The 18158-nt window shown below is 39.9% G+C and overlaps 1 protein-coding gene across 4 annotated transcripts in view; it reads right to left on the reverse strand.

The window, feature by feature from the left end:
- Cstpp1 (centriolar satellite-associated tubulin polyglutamylase complex regulator 1) overlaps positions 1–14992 on the reverse strand; it is a 157610-nt gene extending 142618 nt beyond the window's left edge. For all 4 annotated transcript variants that reach the window (XM_034493927.2, XM_076929249.1, XM_034493926.2 and 1 more), the window contains exon 1: positions 14831–14992. In XM_034493927.2, coding sequence (XP_034349818.1) covers positions 14831–14876 — 46 coding nt within the window. In that variant the 5' untranslated portion in view covers positions 14877–14992. The remainder of the gene's footprint in view (positions 1–14830) is intronic.
- Between the last annotated feature and the right edge of the window lie 3166 nt (positions 14993–18158).

Raw genomic sequence — 18158 nt, forward strand, 5'->3', positions numbered from 1 at the left:
TCGGGAGGCTTAGGTAGAAGAATCGCCAAGAGTTTTGAAGCCAGCCTGGATTACACAATAAGCTCCAGCAAAGTGAGCTATGAGAAACACTGTTCCTAAACACCCCACGCTACATACACACACACACACTATACACACACTATATACATGCACACACAAACACTATATACACACACACTCTGTTATACCACACACACATATACACCACACTATGCCACATGTACATACCAAAAAAGATGAGGTGGCTTTGTATTTATTTATTTATTTATTTATTTATTTATTTATTTGAGACAGGGTTTCTCTGTGTAGTCCTGGCTGTCCTGGAACTCACTCTGTAGACCAGGCTGGCCTTGAACTCAGAAATCCACCTGCCTCTGCCTCCCAAGTGCTGGGATTAAAGGCATGTGCCACCACTGCCAGGCTGAGGTGGCTTTTTAGGTTGTGATAAAAATCTGATTTAAGATGCAGATGCTCTATCATGGAAAGAGGGCTATAATTTAATGTGCAGTACACAGAATCCAAAGATCTCCGAAAGGTCATCTGTAGATCCTTGGAGGTTGTACCACCTATGTGAAGAAGAAAAGAAGGAAACAATGGCACTAGCACACATATCTCCTTCCTGAGATATGCATGGTCTGTTTTCTTTCTATCTTTCCCCCATACCCTGTTCTGTTCCCTACCATTATGTTCTGCACCATAATGATGGCCCACTGAATCCCCAACCTGCAAATCCCGTGTCCTCCAACACACTGTTCCTCTCCACCAGGAAGTCAATTAAGCCTCACCACAGACTCCGGCCCATCGGCCTCTGGATTGCACAGTACTCCTTCCATTCCCACAATTTTGCTTTCCATGGTCTCAGTTACTGCAGTCAGGAATACAGTAAGTACAGGCTTCAGTACTCCATGAGGTCTGCAGACCAGGGAGAGCTGGGATGCAGCAAGGCAGACAGCTCATTACGTTTCATCACTGCTCCTAAGTTACAAAATCTTGAGATTTCGGCAGAAAGAATCTCTGTTCACGTTGTTCAACTCCTATCGTTTTACATTAAATAAACCAGAGTCCTGACTTTCTGCCCTTCTTGATTCAAGGGTGCAGAATTATTGGTTTACTTAAATGTGACTTTGAAGTTTTCCATATTTCAGCTATAATCATAATGCTGAAATTTTTCTTTGTATAAAGAAAACAAATCATGACAAAAATTGAATTTTGTAATTCCTTGGAAAGCAAAAAAAGCTAAAGAAAAATGAACTAAAAATATGCACACTGAGGGTCAAATCAAACCCACTACCTCTCCATTTCCCACAATCTTTTCATTTTCGACCTTTTAAAACTTTATTTGGTACTATAGTTTTCAAAATTGTATTAAGTATCCTGTTACAATAATAAATATTTCTTTTTATAAATATCTTGTTTTGCCTGGCAGTGGTGGCACACGCCTTTGGGAGGCAGAGGCAGGCAGATTTCTGAGTTCGAGGCCAGCCTGGTCTACAGAGTGAGTTCCAGGACAGCCAGGGCTATACAGAGAAACCCTGTCTCAAAAAAAAAAAAAAAAAAAAAAAAAAAAAAAAAAAATTCTTATCTCTCTATGGATACATAGTCTCTTTTATTTTATCTCATTCCTCAAATCTCCAGGTACAAATTAGAATGTTTCTAAGAATAAAGAGATTTCTAGAATTTTTGAATAGCAGTTTCTATCACAAATTACATAAGTTTATGGCTGTTTTCTCTTATTTTATCATGATTGTTAATGACAGAGCTTTATTGCCCTGCTGGCCTGGAACAAGCTGTCCTCTGTCTCCCAAGTGCACATAAAGGCATGTGCCAGCATACTTGGTGGTATTCTCTTTCATAAATAATTCTCCCTTCACAAAACACACATAGGTTCATGTAAAGATCACACTGAGTAACCAAAATCTTTTAAGTCTTCTAGAAAGTACTTAAATAGAATTAAGTATGATTCAAGATGTCCCTTAATTACCAGAAGAGATAAAAAGTTCCTTCAGTGGGCTGGAGAGATGGCTCACTGGTTAAAAGCACTGTCTACTCTTCCAAAGGTCCTGAGTTCAATTCCCAGCAACCACATGGTGGCTCACAACCATCTGTATTGAGATCCGATGCCCTCTTCTGGTGTGTCTGAAGACAGTGACAGTGTACTCACACAAAATAAATAAATCTTAAAAAAAAAAAAAAAAAAAAAAAAAAAATCCCTCCAGTCCTCATGGAGTCTAAGGAAGGGACCAGGTCTATGGCTAGGATAACAAGGTGACAGAAACCCAAGTCTTCCATGGCACCATAGAGTATACTACCCCTCCCTGTCTATCCCAGAAGAAAATAACCTTCTACCTTGCATTTACTTAGTGTCTGCTTTTCTTTAAGATTTATAGTATTTTTGCATATATTTGTATGCATGTACTAGTGGACTTAAGTGAACTACATATGTGTGCAGGAACCCAGGGACGTCAGAGAAGTCATAATATCCCCTGGAACTTGAGTTACAAGAGATTGTGAGCCATGGCATACGTACTAAAAACTGACCCTGGGTCCTCTGAAAGTGCAGTAAAGTCTCTCCAGCCCCCATTTTATATGCTTGAAGACAGTATCTTAGTCTGTTGTGGAGGCTAGTCTAGAACTCATTCTGAAGTTTGTAGCCATCCTCCTGCCTCACTTCTTGAGTGCCTGGATTACAGATGTCAGGCATCATGCACAGCTTCCTACCTTGTTTGAACCATATACTTTTTCTAGAAAGTATAGATGAAGGGATAAGATTAATAGGGGTGCAAGTATCCAATCAGAGAGCCCTTTGACCTACTGCTGTGTAGACATGGAGGATAAGATGGCGCATGTGCAGACACAATCCAGAAGACATGCACTGTTGTCTTCAGTACTCACTGTCTAATGGCAGGATAACAATGTTCACAACTTAACAACATTTTAATTGGTCCTGAACGTTTACTAGCAAATACTCTCACATACATTATCTCTTTGTACGTCATAATCAACCTAGGTGTCAGATAAGGCTGAATTATCTTCATCTTACAAATGCAATTGCCTAAAGTCACAAAGTTTGTATGGTAGGACAAAAAAAAACCTCAATCTCATAGTATGATTATTTGCACTGAATCACAATATTAGGATAATTCACAAAGAAAGCTTAAGACAGCCCTGACTAATCCTAGTTAATTGATAAAATTATGATGACTATAACATGCCCAGAACTCACCGCCAGAGAAGCTAGCAAACTGATGTACTCTGGGTTCAGTACACGACTCTGTCTCAAAGGATACGGTAGATGAGGCTGATAGGATGACTCAGTGAGTAAAGGCACTTACCACTAACCCTGACAACCTAAGTTTGATCTCTCCTTCCATCGTGGAAGGAGAGAACTGTTCTGCTACCTCATGTATAAGTCAGCATGTGTCAACACACACAGCATACACATATGATCATGCACATATACAAACACACACAGCATACACATACACAAACAGACAAAACAGACACAAACACATACACAAAGACACACACAAATAAGGTGAGGAATGATAGAAGATACCCAGAACCAACCTCTAGCCTTCACACACAGGTATATACACCTGCACATGTGAACCTGTATAGACATTCTCACCCGTGCACATATACATACATACAACACATACACAAATTCTGGAATTACATCATAATAGTGGTAGTACAAATTTGTGAATATAGTAAAAAAAAAAAAAACCCACTGATTTCTATATTACATTGAATTTAAAAGGACAAATCTTATGGTAGATCAATTATCTCAGTAAAAGATGACAAAGGGCTGAGGATGTAGTTTTCTTACATGTGTATGCAGTGTGCATGGACTGTGCATTGTGCAGGCATGTGTGTGTTCATATGCACAGTCACGTATGTATGTCTGTGGATGCCTGAGGCGAACACTGGAATGTTCCTTAATGGCTTTCCACCTTATTCACTGAAGCAGGGTGTCTCACTTGAACCTGGAGCTCTTGTTCATGCTAGTCTAACTATCGAGCTTGCTCTAGTGATCCCATACCATGGCCTTCCAAAGGCTGGGATTACAGGAGGGCTGCAGGGCTCACCTAGCATTTACATAGGGTCTGGGAATCTGAACTCATATCCTTAGGCTTCACACTTACATAGCAAAGGACAAAATGGTCCCAATGTCCAGACTAGGAAAAGGTTAACAAGACTGCAGAGAACATTTGTATTATAACCTTGAAGAGAAGAAAGCAAAGCTACTCCCCCTGAAGGTCTAGCTCATCTCCATTTACCTATATGCTTACCCTTCTCTGCATAATAGCCATGTATTCACTTTATCGGTAAAGTAATCATTTTATCTATAAGATAATCTTGTCCAGCCAGCAGGTCTGCTGATTGATAGACTATTAAGAGTGACAATTTGGGCCACATTCAATAGTTTACTATTGAGATTCCCTGCCTTATACTAACTCATCTTCTCTGTTTTGTGAGGTAGCCCTTATTGACTCCGTTTGTTGGGGGAAATTTGATCTACGAAAATAATAACAGAAATTTTTATTACAAACCATCATCTCTCTAAAGACCTCCCCATGATTACCTCCTCCGTCTTTTCACGATCCTTTGAAGTAGGTGCCAGTATTTCTCTTGTCATTTTCATATGTAATATTCTACAGCTCAAAGAGCATGGTAATGTATTCTATGAATGAAGCTGTATTTTCTACATTAGCTAGAACATACTGCTTGAGACCACAGACTCAAGTCTGAACTGTGTTACAACTCAAGGGTACTGAGCTTCTAGTCTTCTCTATGGCCAACTTTCAATACATCACATTCTCAAAGACTAGGATTGTGCAAGTTATTTAAGTCCATGCATCCACTGTTTTTAAAAAGTACTGTTGTCAGTTTTCTAAATTTGTCTCTTTAAGTTTTGTCTGGTTACTCAGAATCTGAATTATTTTTTGTGTCCTGTCTGTGCACTAGCCTTGTAAATGCTGTCATTGGGAATATTCAAGCAGCCTCTAAGACAAAGCTGCAGGGCTAATAAAAGCAATTCACTTGGGGGAGAGTGCATTTCTTCTTTCCTTTTTTCTTTTTTCTTTTAAGTAGCTAACACACAAAGATGACTCATTAAGCCCCAAAGAGGTGACTATGGCATGTAAGGACTTCTTATGCAGCCTTCTACAAAGGGACCTGAGTGGCAGCATGCGGCCTCCTCTTCTCTGCATTTTTCTCCAGGCAGAATGTGCATTTGTGTGGCTACATACACAGTTATAATCTCCTCTGAAAGGCAATTCCTTCCATATGACAGGCTGAACAGTGGCCCCAGTGCTAGCCTCATGTTGTCCGTGCAGTTAACATGCTGAAATACCAGACACATTTAATCTCTCCTTTTTGGAAATCTAAGATGAGACACAAGGGGCAAAGCTGGGAAGAACTCCACACAGAGAAAAAGAGGGCAGCCCAAGTGCCCAGACTCACTTTCTCATGGGTCCAACTTCTTTGTGTTGTTGTCTACTTATTTGTCAATTTGCAGGACTTTGGGGCATGAGAACCATGGAGCCCAGTGGTTCTGGCAGCAGCCTCTCCATTTGACAAGCAAAGCCAAAGACATGTGGCCTTTAGTACATTTCACATTCAAAAGTGTTATTGTTTCAAACATGCCTATTTTAAAATATATAATTTTCCCATTTAGAGCACGTTGTATGTTAAGTTGGCCACTGGAGGAATTCTGCCACAAGATTTTTTTTTCCTGAGGCAATGGGGAGCAGAACATCCAAGCACTGGGGAAGTGGAGGTAGAAGGATCAACTACATATCCCATACAAAGTCAACCAAAAGGCACTTTCCAAAAAAACAAATACACAAACCAATGATGTAACACAGGCCTGTCCCTCTCTCCCAGATGTCTGTTTACTGGGGCCTAGAGAGTTGTCCAGGTGAGAGAAGTCTGCGATTAATTAACACCTGGTGACATCCTGAGGCACAAGCAAATTTGTTTTTGATTACAGGAGCTGAATCTGTGTTATCACAAGCATCCGTAATCTCAGGGCCAGAAAATAGCATTAACAAGACCTTGAGCTGCACAACAGGACAGCCAGAAAAAGGCTCCTACTATCTCCAAAGAATAGAGCTTTTAAAAGCTAATTCCCTAAAGAAACAGAAAGGTCTTGAAGAAGTGCCTTTTAAAGCAATATTTACTTTTAGTGGGCTCCTGCTAATCAAACAAAAGTTATTCAAAAAGGTTTTATGAAAAATATATTTAATGATTTCACAGTAATTGCTTTGTTTAAAGAAAGGTGCTTAAGAAAAACATATTTAATGGGATCAGTAATTGGGTAAATTCAGATGTGTTTGGGAAAATCCCTCCTCTCTTTGATAAATCATTAAAATTCTGTTCAGATAAATGTGTTTTGACTTGCAATTCCAATCATAGAATGAGCTATTTCCTTACTCAGTTAGGGAAGTGTAACAAGGGTGATCCTGGAGCCTGAAAGAGGACCCAGGATTACTTGACAAAGGTAAGTCTCCTGTCAATCAAAGATCAGCACTCAGCACACAACTTAGGGACAGGATCTCATGGATATGCTCCAAAACCGTGCAAAATTTCTTTCCTTCTTAAAACATCAGCTTTAAAATACTGATTAAATCTTGCTGTTGAGTAACCAAGATGTAGAAACTGTTATCAACCAAGAAATGAAGCCTAGGATAATCATAGTTTAAAGCCAAAAGCATCCAGGGCAGATTTTAATCACTTGTCCCTTTTTTTCCATCCATCAAAAAGGGGCGGGGACATGGTGTCGATTCACGTGGTGGGAGTTCAGTAACTGTTTGTTAAACTACATTCCTTTCTCCCATTTATTTTTAAATGTATTCTACTGCTTACAGCAAACCATTCTTTCAACAACTGAGCATTTCACTTGGCTGACCACTATACTAATGTTAGAGATACTGAGAAAAGCCTGCCCTCATGACTTACATTCTAATCAGAAACAGGCATTATCCAAAAGGATCCACAAGGGAAACCAAGGCTACTGTGATGAGGACAGAAAGAGAGGCTCTTGAATGTCTCTTCTCAAACACCAGTTACCTAGTTGGCTTCCCTGGGCAAATGCTGTATGTATGAAAAAAAAAGATGGCTGCCAACTTTTGGACAGAACTTGAAAAACTTTATTATTACTTGAATATATAAATGATAAACAAGGTCAAAACTTTTTAAAGAACTCTGTCTGGAATAACAATGAAATCACTCTGCAACTTATTTTGGAGAAATGGAAGTGACCAAGGGTCAGAAACCACAAGCCTTGGAATTCATTTGCTCCTCCCACTCCCCCAACAATAAGCTTACAGAGCTTGCAGAGTCCTGGGAAAGGTGGGAAAGAGGGCGTGGGCTGAACTTCCAGGAACCACTTCCAAGGGCACATTCCTGAACTACCCTACCAAGGGAACTGCCTGCTGTCTCTGCCATGACTGAGAAGCTGCTGATCAAATAGGGAAAGAGGCAAGAGAGCCACCGGCTCCAGACAGTGCTCTCCAACACACGCTTATTCCTCTCACTCAGTGTTCTGGTCATTTAAGAGGATGTTCCACCTTGGTTTTGCTTTAGATGACCAGAAAGGGAAGAGCAGTGTGAGGAAGAGAGGTGACTGAACAGCTCTGTAGCTGTTCTAAAATGACTTATTTTATATTAATCTGGTTTCCTAAGATTTACAGTCAGTACAACACCTATATTTTATTTCATTTCTTTTCTCAAACCTAAACACTTGACGTTCTGAAGACAATTTCAGCTAATTAACTACTAATGTTCTGTAGTATAGTATGGGTTTGAAAGGCTCACTAATTATATTTGAAACAAAATAAATTTATCAAGAGTCCTCCAATAGCAAAAACTAACACTGTGTTTGGCAGTCATACAAGTATCTCATATTATGACATCAACAAATACAAAAAGAAGAAAAAAGAAAGTCTAGAAATGCTTAGAAGTCTTCCAGGTTGAATGACTTCTATGTCAGAACCTTTGCCAAGACTCAGAGAGACTACATAGGCTTCGAGGCTGGAAAGAAAGGGCTGTCAGTGACTGTGACATTGCCTTAATTCAGGTTCTCTGAGAAGCAGACACCAAAACAGAAGCAAGGGAAATATTAAAGGAAGCCTTTAGACACAACTGAACTCACTCCAAGGATCCTTGTTATATAAGCGTATACAATAGTGAGGACCCCATTTTTTAGTGTCATTAAATGTATTTCTAGCAGAGTTTAGCCATTTCCAACATTTACTAACTAGCCATTTGATATCTCGTGTATGTGTGTGTTTGTGTGTGTGTGTGCATTCACTTGCACACATGTATGTGCATGCATGTCCAGAACCCATTTGGTGAAAGGAGTAAACTGAGTCCTGTAAGCTGGCCTCTGACCCCACATGTACGCACACTGGCACCATATCCACCCACCTCCCTCACAGACACATGAAAAAAAATTAACAAAAAATTTTAGTGACAGATTAAAGAAAAAAATCTATTATTTATTGTAATTATTCTAAATGCATAGATCTCAAAGGAAGAATATAACCTCTGATTACTAATTTCCTACAAGTGGCTATTATGCCACCCTATTACCAACCTCAGCTGGTAAGCAGGTTCTACAGAGCAGAAGAGCCAACTTGAAGCACAAGTGAAAGCACGTACTTCCACAGATTAGATGGAGGAAGAAGTAAACCTCACAGGCTTATATTTGGGTCAGCACGTAGGTGGTTGTGTAAGTCTAGGTCCAGAACACGCTCCCTTCATCTCTAGAGTTCTCCACACCCAACAGATATACAGACACACCTCAGCAGCTGGCATGGGCCAACACGTAGTTTCACATGGTTGGAAATGTCTCAGAGGTCTACATAGATATTTCTATCCTTCTTCATCTCCTTACCAGGCTCTGTCTTCAACCTGGATGTCATGATAATTTCTGTTGCTACACTGAACTGCCAGTGTGATGTCTTCTTTCCTGATGATCTTAAGACCCTAAGCCAGGCCAGGACTATAGGTTCCAAATTTGTCAAGTCAACGTGGAAAAGAATTCAGTTCATCCAATATGATGGAAGGTTGTTTTCTCCAGGAATAGTCCAAAACTCAAATGGAATCCTTAGAAAGCATGTAGAAAAATGCCTAGAGACATTCACCTATAGGTGTCCCTGTAACCCATAGCAAAACTCTAAAGAGAGGTTCTAGATGGACTATCCAGAAGTACTCAGCTGTAGCTTTGGTTTTGTTGTTTGTGTGTGTGTGTGTGTGTGTGTGTGTGTGTACATGCACCACATGGACTTTTCTATCTATAATATTTTGTTCTCTATTTTCTTCTAGGCCTATACATGCAAGTGAGTTTATAAATTGTAAAAGCTAATCAAAGTGAATTAAGAAAGATAAACAGGTTTTGAAGTCTTAATCAGGCAGTATGGTCTAATGAATAAAGAATGGCTTTTAAATGTTGTTTATTTCTTTATCTTTGAGACAAGGATTCACTATGTATCCCAAACTGACCTCAAACTCAGGATCCTCTTGCCTCAGCAGCCCCAGTGCTGGAATTATAGGCATGTGCCACCATGCCCAGATTCTAGGGAGTGGTTTTAATGGTTGTTACATTGAAAGCCAATGCTTCAAAATAATATGTCTCTATGAGAGACCAAGTTGTAAAAGGTGGGGTTAGTTCTTAGGTATAAACAAATTTGTTTTAGCAGTTACACAATTTGCTGAACAATGAGGAAGTCAGTGAGCAGCTTGACTTTGATTAGGGTTGTAGGAATGTGCAGACTCAGAATAAGACTGTTAACCACACAACAGAGCAGAAGGAACATTTGTCCAGGGTTCAAGGACTAGTTGAATTCCATCAATGCTGAAACTTTTCAAGTGCCCTGAAACAATGAATCTACTCACAGACTGTTAACACTGCCACTAAATTAGTCTTTCACTTACACATCTTAAAAAAAAGACCAACTTCTGTGCCCCAAGCAGTAGTCTACCAATACACCATGCCTCTGAGATACGTACTTTAAATAGCAAAACTCCAAGGAACTGAACAAGGAATTAGGACGTTCAAATATTTCACAAGCTCATGAGTAAGTGAACAAAATAATAGCCCAAGTATAGGTGCTGACATTGTTATGCATTAGATATAAAGTTATATGTGCTATTACTCTGCTGAGTAGTTTTATGTCAACTTGACACCAGCTAAGGTCATCCATCTGACAGGAGGAGTCTCATTTAAGAAAATGCTTCCATAGGAAGCTATAGGAAAGCCTATAGGGTATTTTCTTAATTAGAGATTGATGGGAGGAGGCCCAGACCATTATGGGTGGTGCTACACCCGGGCTGGTGGTCCGGGGAGCTATACAAAAGCAAACTAAGCAACTGAAGGAGAGTAAGCCAATAAGCAGCACCACTTTCTTGGCCCTGCTTCCAGGCTCCTGTACACCTGAGTTCCTGTCCTCACTCCTTTTGATGATGAACTGTTATGTAGACCAGTGAATGAAATAAACCCTTTCCTCCCCAAGTTACTTTGATCATTGTGTTTTATCACAGCAAGAGTAACCCTACTAAGACAATAACTATGCCCTTTCGGCTGATTAATAAATGTGCTTCTTCTTTTGTGTGTGGGGGGGACAGGAGCTCACTATGCAACTCTGGCTGACCTGGAATTCTCTATGTTGAACAGACTGGCTTCAAACTCATAGAGATCCACCTGCCTCTGTCTCCCAAGTGGTGGATTAAAGGTAAGTGCAACTATGTCCAGCTTTACTACTGTTCCCTCAATCAAAATTTATGTTCTTGGCCTTTCCTTCTTCCCTATGGATAAGGCCAAAAGAGACACACTGGCCACTTCAACAGCCTTAAAGAGGGCTCTACAAATGTTAACAGCAGCATGACCTTTTTGACCAAATCCAGCAACCAGAACCTCATATCTTTCTCAATAATGTCTGAGCAGCTACCACTGGGTACAAAAGCCATGATCTCCAGGTCCCTGTTGATCCCCTGGATCCGCATATACTTCCTGCTAGAACTCAGTCCTTTGGCTCTAATCCCCACCATGATTTCACCCACCATGATTCCTTCTGCAGTCATTTCTCACTATGTGCATCAATATCAATTGATATTGAAAAAAGTTGTTTATCTCTTTTTATTTTACACCTTGGGTATGAGGGGAGTGCAGTGGGTATATGTATGTGTGACTGTGTGTGTAACCCAGAGGGTCAACCTTGGGTGTCATTCCTCAGGAGCCATCCATCTTGTTGTTTTTAAAAATTATTTAACTGTTCAAGTAGGTCTCCCACACTTGTGTTGCCTCTCTCCACCTTCCTCCCTTCTCTCTCTCTTTCTCTCTCTCTTCTCTCTCTCTTTCTCTCTCTCTCTCTTCTCTCTCTCTCTCTCTCTGTCTGTCTGTCTGTCTGTCTGTCTTTTTCTTTATTAGAGCACACATTGGACACAGTATACACATAGAGGTAAAAGAACCACTTGGGGGAGTCAATTCTCCCCTTCCATCGTATGGGTCCCCAAGGAAGAGACTCAGGCTGGCAGATTTGGCAGAAAGCACATTTACCCACAGAGCTTGATTTTCTTAAGATTTATTTTCTTGGGGGCTAGAGAGATGGCTCAGCGGTTAAAAGCACTGACAGTTCTTCTAGAAGTCCCGAGTTCAATTCCCAGCAACCACATGGTGGCTCACAACCATCTGAAATGGGATCCGATGCCCTCTTCTGGTGTGTCTGAGGACAGCTGCAGTGTACTCAGTATGAAAACTGTTGCTTAACAGATTTTTTTTTTTAAATTAAATGTGGTTAATTTTCTTACAAGATTGTGCAGAAACAGGCATTTTCTTATATTGCTGATGTTAGATTTAAATGACAAAAACTCTTGTGGCCAGATGGTGGTGATGCATGTCTTTGATCTCAACACTTGGGAGGCAGAGGCAGGTTGTATCTCTGTGAGTTCAAGGCCAGTCTGATCTACAGAACAAGATCCAGGACTGCTGGTACAAAAACCCTGTCTCAAAACAGAAAACAAACAGAAACTTTTGTGAAGGACTACGTGGCATATCTATCAATGTTTCAAACACATTTTCCTTCACTTTGTGGAATTTATCCTTGTAGAAATACATGCAAAGGAACAGAATTGCAGGTAATTCACTGAGATATATTTAGTAATCATAAAAAGATTTAAAAAAAAAAAAAAAAGCCAGGCAGTGGTGGTGAGTGCCTTTAATCCCAGCACTTGGGAGGCAGAGGCAGGGGGATTTCTGAGTTCGAGGCCAGCTAGGGCTACACAGAGAAACTCTGTCTTGAAAAAAACAAAACAAACAAAAAGTTAAAAACAAATAAATTCACAGGGCTAGAGAGATGGCTCAGTGATTAAGAGCACTATCTGCTCTTCCAGAGGTCCTGAATTCAATTCCAAGCAACCACATGGTGGCTCACAACCATCTGTAATGGGATCTGATGCCCTCTTCTGGTGTGTCTGAAGACAGCTACAGTCTTTATATACATAGTAAATAAATATTAAAAAAAAATAATTCACTGTCTATCAATATGGAATTAGTTAAATAAAATCTCTAACTTCATATAGCTAAAAATAAGGTTTAAAAGAAATGAAAGTTTAGGGGTGGTGGTGTACACCTGCCATCCCACAGCCTGAGAGTTTTCTTCCTCCGAAAGGTTTCTACCTGGGGCAAGCAAGAGGATGGGAAGCTATATAGTGTGTTCAAGGCCAGCATGAACTACTGTCTGAAAAAAAAAAAAAAAGAAGCAAAAAACCAAACAAACAAAAAACCAAAAGAAAACAAAAAGACAAAGCTCCCTAGTATCACATAAGTTATTCTTAAGGTACTTTAAATGAAAACAACCAAAACTATGCACTGTATGTTCCTTTATGTACAAAATCAACTCCAGAAGAATGTTCACAAAGCCAGCAATAGCACTTATATCTGTGAAATATGCCAGACTTGGTGGGGAAAGAGGGGAGTATCTTTTTTATGGTAAATTTCTTTTTTTTTAAATTTTTGTTATATGTACATGTCTGCTGTGTGTGTGTGCGCACACACATGCAGAGGTCAGAAGAGGACCTTGGGTCCCCTGGAGCTGAAGTTACACATACTCTTAAGCTGCATGCTGCGGGTGTTGCACCCCAAACGCAAGTCCTCTGGAAAAGTAGCAAGAGCTTTTAACTACTAAGCTATCGCTCCATCCCCCAAGATAAACATCCTTATATTTTTAAAAAAATCATTTTGAATCAACTTTTTATATGATTAAGAAAATTTAATCATCTACCAGGTCTGATGACTCATGCCTTTGATTCCTGAACTGGTTAGACAGCGGCAGGAGGAGCTCTGTGAGTTCAAGGCCAACCAAGGCTACACAGTGAGATCAATTCTCAAAACATAAGCAAAATATTTATCCAGAGTTGTATTTTATTTTAAAATGTGTATGGTACATTCATATAATGAAATGTTATCCATCCATGTAAAGAAATGAGTTATCAAGTCACAAAACAACAAGGAGGAACCAAACACCTACTGAAACATGAAAGAAGCCCATCTGAAGAGCTCATACACTGAATGGTTCCCATTATTCTCAAAGGGGCAAAACTTTAAAAGTCAGTAAGATCCGTGGTGGAAAGGAAAGGGGCAAGGAGAGGGATGAATGAATGGGTGACACACAGAGGATTCCTAGGACAATGAAATGATTGTTTAACATCTTGTGAATATATGAGAATATGAATTTGACTAAGTCCAGAAAACTATACAACACAAAGAGTGAATCTTAATGTACACTATAGGCTGTTGGCAATCACACTGAGCTAATATTCAGTTGCAAAAATGTACCACACTAACACAAAAAATTAATGATAGCAGCTAAATAGAAGATACAGAGGGATGCTGGGCAGTGGTGGCGCATGCCTTTAATCCCAGCTTTAATCCCAGCACTTGGGAGGCAGAGGCAGGTGGATTTCTGAGTTCTAGGCCAGCCTAGTCTACAGAGTGAGTTCCAGGACAGCCAGAGCTACACAGAGAAACCCTGTCTCGAAAAAAAAAAAAAAAAAAAAGATACAGAGGGAAAAAAAGAACTCTACTATCAGCTTAGTCTTCTATAAGTTTAAAATTCCTCTAAATGTTTAAGTCTGTGAATTTTTAAATGTGTGTGTGTGCATATAAGTGTAAACACAAATGTGTGCAGTAAATGTCTTACACACTCACTGCAGGGTGCTTAACAAAGTACAGTACTTACTGCAACACAGCCTTAGCTCAAGAGCAAGGTCAAGTTTTGCAGTGGGGAAATCTGATCCTAATACTATCTAACTGTATGGTCTTATGCAAGTTGTCTCTTTAGCCTTAGTTTCTCCATCTGTAAAGTAGAAAACACAGCAATCCCTTGGAAGAAAATAGTGCATGCAAAATGCTTACCGCGTGCAAAATGCCTAATGAATATGAAAAGCTCGAAATAACAGCGCACTATGAAGGCAAAATTATTATTCATAAAATGACTGATGTCACTTCAGATGCCAACTTTGCTTCAATACCAACCTATCAATAATAGCCTTGTTTAGGGATTCAGATTCTTAATTGTGTTACTTAGAATGCAATCCTCATTGCCTGAGAGCCAGTCCATATAATTCAGCCATTCTTTACTCCATAAATGTTATTTTTCATCCCGGTTTGGCCCTACATTACAGGCTCAGGCCCTAGAATCCCTTCTTTCCGTCCCTCCCGGCCCATCCAGACCCGTTACCATTCAGGCTCCGCCCCTGTCTCCTCCCCACTCCTTCCCCTAACTCATCACTCCTTTCTTTTCCCGAAGCTGAGAGAAGCCCCTACCCAGATACTCGTAGTCCGGTAGAGCTAGGCGCTCGGGACTCAGCATCCTTTGACCGGGTAGTTTCCACGCTCCAGCTTTCTTCTTCCGGAACCCAGGTTACAGCCTGTCTCTGTTGCCATGGCACCATGCGGCCAGAGGAGAACTAGAAGGCTGAGAGGGTGTCACGTAAACAAGTCTCCGACTGGCAACGTGGAGCCTATTACACAAGTTCCGGAGGCAGTCGCTTAGAGTCTGTTTTTCTTTAACTCCTATTTTTAGGACTTGGTTTTAGACGCTCTGAAGTAAATCCTCTGAATGTGTCGTATTGTTTGATGCTGAAGAATTACTATCAGCGGCTCATATCCGCAATTTCTGGATTTCATAATTTCTGTTTATCCTAATGATAATGATCATGTATGGCCTCGCATAACTCATTATCTATTATTAATCACTTTTAGGATTTACTTTCTCAAGTTGGTACAAAATGTTCTTTGTGTCTTAGCAGCTTCTTGAGGTCAGGGACATGTCTTTAGCCTTTAACAGGGTTAGATACATAGAGGTACTCACTAAAGGCCACTGAGTACAATCCAAGGGACCCCATATAGTGAAAACAGAGTACCAACTCCTTCAAGTCGTTCTCTGACCTCCACATGTCCCCTGCCCCAAATATATATTTCAACAGGATCTCACTGTATTTCCCAGACGGGCTTGGAACTTGATTTGTAGACCAGGCTGGCCTTTAATTTAAGAGATTTGACTGCTCCTGCAGATCCCAGAGTTTTTAATGTTTTAAAGGTGTGTGCCCTTACACCCAGTAAAATGTAATTTTAAAAACTCCTCACCAAGTCCTATGTAAGTTAATGGCCATTCCTCTCAAATTCCTTTTAGCCATCAGAGCCTACTTCTACTCCTATCCCTTATTATTTGACATCTTGTCCAAGTAGCTTTCCTTTTTCCTACAAAGACACTTCACTTCTCAAAAGAAATGGATCAGAAACTAAAACATTTATTACATATCCTCAGCTGTACTCTTTTTAAAGAAGAAAGACTATTCTTTTCTTTTCAAATAACCAGATTTTTTTTTTATTTTGCTCCTTTCTCTGTGCAAGAACAGGAAAGAGGTCTGTAGCAGTTGTTACAGCCCAAACATAGCAGGAAAAACCACTTGCTCCTCACTGTTTGTTTGTTTGTTTGTTTGTTTTAAAGTAAGTCCCCTCCCCTTCAACAAGGAGAAGTTTTTGCAAGAGGAGAGGTTTTGTGAGAAAGAAAGAAGACAAATTTTGTGTCATCAAAGGAGTGGCTGGGACTCCCACAGACCACCTACACTGGAAGAAGTAAAGAGGAGGTTCTTCTCATGTTCTAAGTGGCCTATTCTTAGCATCCTCCAACAAGGAGCTACTTGGACCTTGTAATTCTCCCTTTCCCTTAAATTTGTATATGTGTCTCAATTCTAGGCTCCTGTGAGTCACTCTGAATTTGTATGTGGTAAGGAGAAAGGGACAGAGCCACATGAAGGGCAATGTTTGGTGTTCTAAGGTAATGAATTTTCCAGGTTGGGAGTTGATATGAAGTCCTGCAAACTTTGTTAAAAATAATTTCCTTCTCCTTCCTCCACTGCCCCTCCATATGGGTATAGAAATTTAAAGATTTTTTCATACTTGGGCTTATTACTGTAATGTAAGTAAAGTAATAATAAAATTTTAAAAATTGAGGTAGGGTCTTACGTGTCTCAGGCTGGTCTGTAACTCACTAGGTAGCCAAAGATGACCTTGAACTTCTGATCCCCCTGCCTCCATCTCTGGATTGCTAAGATTATAAGCATGTACCACCAAGTCTGTTTTATTTGGCGCTGGTATGGAATGCAGAGTCTTTCTTCATCCATGCTAGACAAGCATTCTATCAACTGGCTACAACCCTATCTCTAGGATGGTAATTGTTAAGGATAACCATTTTATCTTACTCCCAAGCAATCTGATTTTCAAAGATTTTCATGTGTCCTCATGAAAACTAAGGCAATTCTCCTTTTTCTAAGTATAACTGAGGCATGGATCATAAAAAAGGACTTGCTTAATATCATCCATCTAACCAGTGGGAGGGCTGGAAGTGGATCTCCACTATATCAACATCCAGGCTAGTGGTCTGACCACTAAACCACACAATCTTTTTTAGGGATTGTTGGGTTGGTGTTTATTTATTTATTTTTTCTTTTTGTTCTGTCTTGCTAGCAACTGGGAGCTCCCAGATAAAAGCAGAATGTTTTGAATTCAGGCTGCACACTTGACATCCTCTTATTTGTGGAACATTATCCTGGGACTTGGAGGGTACTGCTATTGGGGTCTGTGTGGTGAAGCTGGGAACCATCCCCAAGAATAGAGCTTTGTTTGGGCATTAACCCATTTGTGGTTATAATAATGATAAGTTTCAGCACCAGTGGCGCCCGACTGTTAATGACTCAAAGAAAGCTAAATAAGAACAAGATGTCATCGCTGGAGAGATATGTAGGTCTTTTCTACAGTTCCACTTCTTCTGTTAAAGTCACAAGGATCCACTCTGAGTGTTCTAAACACTGTATTAGTAAGGAAGCCTAGAAAGGACAGGAGATTACTAGTCTAGAGCTTTAGATACCAGGAGTTTCATAGAAATATTGACTGTTCCTAGTGGTGGAATAACTGATTGTGTCTTCTTTATATTTTTTCTACATCCCTCAAATTATCCATCTATTAAGAACTAAAAACCAACAATGGTAAGTATGGTGAGCTTTCTGATAGTGTTTGAGTTTCCAAGAAGAAGCCACTGATTTTTGGATTTCTCTTTGGTCACAGATTACATAGATTTTTGACAACACATATATGGTAGATGAATTTTTCAATGAAACGTGCACATTAGTCTTTAGAATATAAATGAGAGCCGGAGAGATGGTGTAGCAGTTAGGAGAATGTACTGCTCTTGCAAAGAAACTGAGTTCAGTTCCCAGCACCCAATTGGAAGGCTCACAACCTTGTGTAATTCCCCCATCAGGTGATCCAGCATCCTCTTCTGGGCTCTGCAGGCATCATCACTACACACACACACACACACACAGAGAGAGAGAGAGAGAGAGAGAGAGAGATAGAGAGAGAGAGAGAGAGAGAGAGAGATATACACTTAAAAATAAAATATATATTAAATTTTAAATAAATGTATAAAAGAGTTCTAGAAGTATATATTTTTGTGATCCAGTTGTATGTTAGTGAAAAATTTATCAGTCCTCAATTTAAGTGAATTTTCAGGTCCCAATATTATCATAACATATTTGTAAAAATTTACCAAAACAAATAATCACTTAGAGAAACCAATCAACCAAAAGAT

The sequence above is a fragment of the Arvicanthis niloticus genome, chromosome 2 (assembly GCF_011762505.2).
Source record: "Arvicanthis niloticus isolate mArvNil1 chromosome 2, mArvNil1.pat.X, whole genome shotgun sequence".
Classification (NCBI taxonomy): Eukaryota; Metazoa; Chordata; class Mammalia; order Rodentia; family Muridae; genus Arvicanthis; species Arvicanthis niloticus.